At 36.7% G+C, this 6,378-nt stretch overlaps 1 protein-coding gene across 1 annotated transcript; it reads left to right on the top strand.

Annotated features, from left to right (window-relative positions):
* Positions 1 to 3,897: 3,897 nt before the first annotated feature.
* Positions 3,898 to 4,721, top strand: LOC131855177 (uncharacterized). Its single transcript, XM_059206422.1, has one exon. The coding sequence runs from the start codon at positions 3,969 to 3,971 to the stop codon at positions 4,719 to 4,721; it is 753 nt and encodes a 250-aa protein (XP_059062405.1). The 5' UTR covers positions 3,898 to 3,968.
* The last annotated feature ends 1,657 nt before the right edge of the window (positions 4,722 to 6,378 follow it).

Below are 6,378 nucleotides of genomic sequence, written 5' to 3'. Positions count from 1 at the left end.
ATGGGAATAGGTATAAAATTTTACAATAAGATACCAAAGGATATATTGGAATTACCCTTAAATAAATTCAAAACATTTGTTAAACCATATTTACTGAGCAAGGCTTATTACTCACTAAACGATTACTTGAATGACGAGCGTGCATGGCAATAGTTTTCATGTTCGGGATTTTCATTTAATGTTAGACATAGACACCTATATAAATACCTAAGCATTGTAAAAAACTGGATTTAAAAAAAAAAGTAATTCAATTGAGTTTCTTGTCAGTTCTTCTCAATTGGATCTATATACTGAACTGGACGGTAGGGAAAAAAAATATAATGTAAAACTTGACGTTCATAAGCGGCTAAAATGTCCTACATGAATAAATGATTTTTGAATTTGAATTTGAAAAAGTTGTTGCCACTATTGTTTCAAAAAGCCTTTGGTTTTCAGCATAAATATCAACAGATACCTACGTGAATTAACTTTGGCAATTGAACGATGTGAAATAAATACTGGAAATGTTGGTTGGTCATACAAAAATAAACACGTCCTATCAAAAAAAAAACTCAAATGGAAATCCACGAGAACCGGCCGCAACTGGATTGAACTGGATTTTTAGTTTCACTTTGCGTTTTACGAAATGACCGGCGTTTTATTTGCGGAGTGTCCGGTTCACCGTTTTGACCGTAAAAAATATTAACTTGATAAATAAAATTCAGTTGTGCCAACGTAGAAGGCGGATTTAATTTATATCAACTTCAGAATGTATTAGCAGCTGTCCTGACATTTTTATGGATGATGATGGGCAGGCTGAAGGGTGATAGTAGGATGAAGTAGAGACCGATTGTCTAATTGTGACGAATTTACCAGGAATTGACCACGATGGGGAAATTTGAGGATATATGGCAATAGAGCCACTTATCCCCACTGCAAATAATACCACTAATATACCACAGGCAATCTTTTTGATAATTTTTATATATTTTTGAATTGTATAGAATATAATAGAAAATCATTTATTCAAATAAACTTTTAAGCACTTTTGAATAGTCAACATTTTTTTAAATCTACCGCTTATTCGGAAAGCTGTTTCTTCACAAGAAGAATAAACAAGAAACTTGTGTGTTGCTCTTTTAAACAATCCTTGTAAGTTTTACAACATTTTACAAGTCGAAACGTGTGAATACAAACTACCAACCAGCACTAATTTATTTAGGCTCAAATATAAAAACACAATAAGATTAAATCAGTCGTAGTGATAAGAGCAGACCAGTCCCTACAAGCAGGACTCGTTCACGAGTATGACGGATGAGCCAGCCATCACTGCGCTCGACCATATTTTTACGTATATTTTGACGTTCTGTGTTTATATACCTATTGTTTTTCTAATGCCATATTCCAGGTCTTTTCGTTTTTGCTAGCGAGTTGAATATACATATTTTACCTCACCTAGGAACGTGTCTCATTTTAAACCAATGTTCAATACAGTCCCTCCGACACACAACCTCTCTCACATTTTTAAAGCTTGAAAATTGTTTATGTACTTTATTAGTTGAAGATTAATCAATACCAGGCTAGGTTAGGTAGGCTGTATATTATGTTCTACTAGCAACACGAGGCGGCTTCGCATGGAGTCATTACAATCTTTGAATTTCTCGGCTTGTTTTATACTATAACACGCATGTATTATGCATATAAACCTAGCTCTTGAAATACTCTATCTATTGCTAAAACCGCATTAAAATTTGTTGCGTAATTAAAAAGATATAAGCGAATAGACAACATCGGCTGTTTTTTTACTACCAACCAAGTGTAGAGCTCAACATCCTGCATATTATGCTAGTAGGTATAACTTTTTTGGGACTACTCTAATGCTGTTGGCCGCATCTGGCCTTTACAGCTTCACCGGACGATAGGGGGCGAGTGCAGATGGCACTCCAAATCCGCGGAAGGACTTATGGAGCGGCTGAAGGCCAACTCCCGCCTGACGGATACGACTTTCGTCCGAGAGCACCGCTGGGGGTTCGAACCTCGGCTCAGGGTATTTATATTTAGGTATCCGTTTGGATTCGATGGGGGATTATTATTTTGGTGCCATAGTCAAAATCAATAACCAAACTATACTTAAACGAATGCAATAGGGTCATAAAAACCAATTTCCTACGGAACCCTTGACCTGTTACATTATTCAAGCGGCCGTGGGACGTTACATCTGAGGTTTTATTCAGCATTCGACCCTCGTTAAGGAGAAATGTCATACAAAACGTAACTAGGCTACGCACGCGGCGTTGCCCGCGCAATCCATCATTTCGGACACAAGCCAGAGCTGAGCTAACTTGTAATTACCATCAAAGTCATGTTTATTGGGGTTTTTATGTACGTAATGGGAATGGTAAATGAGCTGCCGGCCCGCCTCATGGGAAATGATAGTCGTCTCTATAGTCTCGATGATCAAATAGCAGCAAATGTAATACGGTTTAAACTATAGCTTTAAAATGTGACAATGTATAATATGGCCGTATAACTTTACGTTACGTTACGTATTTGCTATGGAAGAAAAAAAAACATTAAGCAAAATAAAAAAATTTTTTTTTTTGCATCTCTGTAGTATATATGGAAATATCGCGGATGACACTTGAAGAATAGTCTTTTAAAATATAAAATTATTTACTTTAATTATACATACATGGTCCTACGTCTTCAGTTTCTTTCCCTCCGATCAAACCTCGTCTAATTCAAACGGGGATCGATATTACGACGACCAGAACCGAGGTTCGAATACTTAGCGGTGCCCTAAGATCAAAGTCGTATCCGTCAGGCAGAGTTTGGCCTTCAACCGCTTATAAGTATTTCCGCGGATTTGTAGTTCGGTGCAAGCAATGGAGGACAGCTGTGGCTAACAGCATTAGAGTAGTCCGAAAAAAAGTCTTCTGTTTGTATCTGTATCTGGTAGTTAATTGTATTAAAAAAAATATTGGCACTGAAAATGAAACCTCATTCAACATATATGTATCTACTAGCTACGCCCGCGACTTCGTCCGCGTGGAATAGATGATGAATTACGTATTTCCATACAAATTTTAATCACCTATTTTATTTTACAGGGTAAAGTACCACAACCTTAAGGGTAAAATATAGAAAGCTCGTAAAAACAATCTTTCTATGTCATATTTAATCTTTAAGATTAACGATTCTACAACCTATCTTCTCCCTTTTCAACCTCTTACACTTTTGCTAATTTTTCGCATTAAAAGTAGCCTATATCCTTAGTCAGGGTCTAGACTATTTGCGTACCAAATTTCCTTTAAATCGCAGTAGTTTTAGCGTGAAAGCGCGACGGACAGATAGACTTACTTCCGCACTTATTAGTAACGATTGATCGTATCTGGATGTGTATAGGGATGTATCATGAAACCATAAATCATAAATGTGTTATGAAACAGTTAAGATGAAGCTTAATTCTAATATTGATATAATCCAGTACTTTAAAACACGTTTACATCACTCAAACCCAGTTGCCTTCAAATACGACGGAATAATCCGATACGTGCCTGATGCCTCTCGATGCTTTCAACCGCATCTTAGGCCAAGAACACACCACGTATCACGAACATTCTTAAACTGTAACTATACAGGTTACGTTTGTGTGGTCTATGTTTCAATTAATAATGATAATAAATAATGAAAATGACATAACACGACTCACATAAATACACACACACTCACACACATACACATTGCAGTTACTTAGTTTCGGCCCGTAACTGTGGTATACGTCACAATGCATAAATAACCAACAAAAGTTTTTTTTGGTGGGTAGGTGTGAAACAGTAAAGACACAAAATTTTTGATCTTAATTATTTAATTATTTATTTCTAAATTACTACTTATTTACTCATTTTTTATGCACAAAGTATAATAGTATTAGTGATCTACCTGCAGTAGTATTATCTCCTTTACACTAGTCACTTTTAACAACTTCAATGGAGTCTTTGCAGCAGTCAATGGAACAGATGATGGAAAACTTCAACACAAGGATGGCAGCTTTCCAGGATGGTCTTGATAAAGCCGGTGCCTCACCGGTTAGCTTGGCCTCGCTTGCATCTGATTTCTCACGCTTCAAATCCTTAATCGGTGAGACACTTCGAAACCTTCAGCAACAGGTGCGGGTTATTGCACAACAGCAGGATCGCCTTGAAATGAACAGTCGTCGCAAGATACTGTTGTTACATGGAATTTGTGAAAACAGTGACAGTAATTTAACAGTTGAAGTAACCAAGATCCTTGCTGAGAAACTTAAAATATCCATCCCAACAAACAGCATAAGCCGTACTCATCGCATGGGGCGAATAACCAGTGGAAAACCTCGCCCCATTCTGGTCAAATTTCATAGCATAGAGGATAGAAATAAAGTCTGGATGGCGAAAACTGGGCTCAAAAGTAGCGGCATCACAATATCAGAGTTTCTCACTAAAGTAAGACATGAGGCTTTCATGAATGCTCGTAAACACTTCGGCGTGTCTAAGTGCTGGTCACACAACGGGGCCGTGATGATCATTGGGGCAAATGGTCAGAAACATCGAGTGTGTTCAGTTGGTGAGGTTAACAGACTTATTAATTTGTCGCCGATTGCTACTAAAAATGTGACGATTCCAGCAGCTAACCCGCCAGCGTCAGCCCTGAAGACATCGGAAACGGCAGGCTTAACACGTTCCAAACGCTTTGTGAAGAAGTGATTTGTTTTTGTACGCTGTTCAGTGTTCTATTATTATCGGTGGCAATATTATTCGCGTTATTCTGCTACACTCGTAACTTTTCGGTGGGTAGATTCAGTAGGTAAATATGTTTTATTATTATTTTTTTTATTATAGTCTTACGTTTAAATTTAGAAATATTTTCGAGTTTACCCGTTTTAATATTACACTTTAGATATATCAATCTACTTAAATTGTATGACAGTTGCAATATGCCAGTTTGATAGATCTGACATTTGACGGAGCTGTCATTATACCAATTATCTATGGTAACTTGGGCCAAATCAGGCTTAAATATGCCAAAAGTTCTTAAAATTACTATAGCAATTGGTTTTTTTTTTTTTCTTTTTCTTTTATATCAATAATAATAATGTTGCCACCTATTATAAATTGTTGTGTTTATTTTCATATTATCATTGATTTCTTTTTGTATTTCATTAATCTCTTACTCCTACTACTGGCGGGTAGATGCGTTGATAAATTGTTTGCTTTTCTTATTATATACATATTTAGTAGAATATAACTATTTATATTCTATATTATTTTATATATATATATATAATTTTTTTTTTTTTTCTTTACACATATTTATGGATAGTGACTCTGATAATTCCTTTTATTCCGTATCGTATTCATCTAGTGAAGATAGTTTTCACAGCACACCTATTCCGTTAGATGAATTCTTAAATACTACTTTTACTGACCTCCCCAGGAACTTTAATGCAGTTCACATAAATGCACAAAGTATTCCTGCACACTTTACCGAAATGCTTGCTACATTTAATATAAATAATCTCCATGCTATCTTCGTTTCCGAGTCATGGCTGAAGCCATGTCTTCCTTCTGTCTCCTACACATTACCTGGTTTCCACTTAATACGTTGTGATCGCACTGGTAGGGGTGGTGGTGGTGTGGCCATATACCTTCGTTCCGATATTCCCTTTATTTTAATTAATTCCTCTCTCAGCACAAATCCTTGTAATGAATCTGAACATCTTTTTATCGAACTAACGCTTTCTCATTCTAAAATCCTTCTAGGTGTTTTTTATAGCCCGCCTACCGTTGATTATTTCCCCTCTTTTGAAAAACTCCTCGAAGACCTTATACCTACCTATAAGCATACTATCATTATGGGTGATTTCAACACTTGCCTTTTAAAAAATGACTCCCGTGCGAATCGCCTTAAATGTCTAGTCAATGCTTGTAACCTAAATATCCTACCCCTCCAAGCCACCCACTTCTTTCCTAGCTGCATTCCTTCCTTGCTTGACTTAATCCTAGTCTCATCACCTGATCACGTTGCTAAATTTGGTCAACTCCCTGCAGATGCTTTCTCTTTCCACAATCTCATTTTCCTTTCCTATAAAATTCGCCCTCCTAAATTTAAACGTAAGATCCTTATGCAGCGCAATTTTGGTGCCATTGACATAGATTGCTTGCGTAGGGACGCGTCGGAATGTGACTGGTCTGGTATAGGTACTCTATCTAATATCAATGATCAAGTTGAACATTTCAATAAACTGGTTTTAAACCTTTACGACAGACATGCTCCTATTCGCCCTGTCAGGGTTAAGCATTTGCCTGCTCCCTGGCTTACGGATGAGATCAAGACCTTCATAACTAAAAAAAACAACGCTAA

The sequence above is a fragment of the Achroia grisella genome, unplaced genomic scaffold, assembly GCF_030625045.1.
Source record: "Achroia grisella isolate CSIRO2021 unplaced genomic scaffold, CSIRO_AGI_Agris_v1 utg1314, whole genome shotgun sequence".
NCBI lineage: Eukaryota > Metazoa > Arthropoda > Insecta > Lepidoptera > Pyralidae > Achroia > Achroia grisella.
Note: the sequence above shows the minus strand (reverse complement) of the source record. Positions and strands in the feature narration are given on the sequence as shown.

Excerpts from the sequence above, each read along its gene's own strand:
- LOC131855177 (XM_059206422.1), top strand. The coding sequence starts at position 3,969 with ATGGAGTCTTTGCAGCAGTCAATGGAACAGATGATGGAAAACTTCAAC.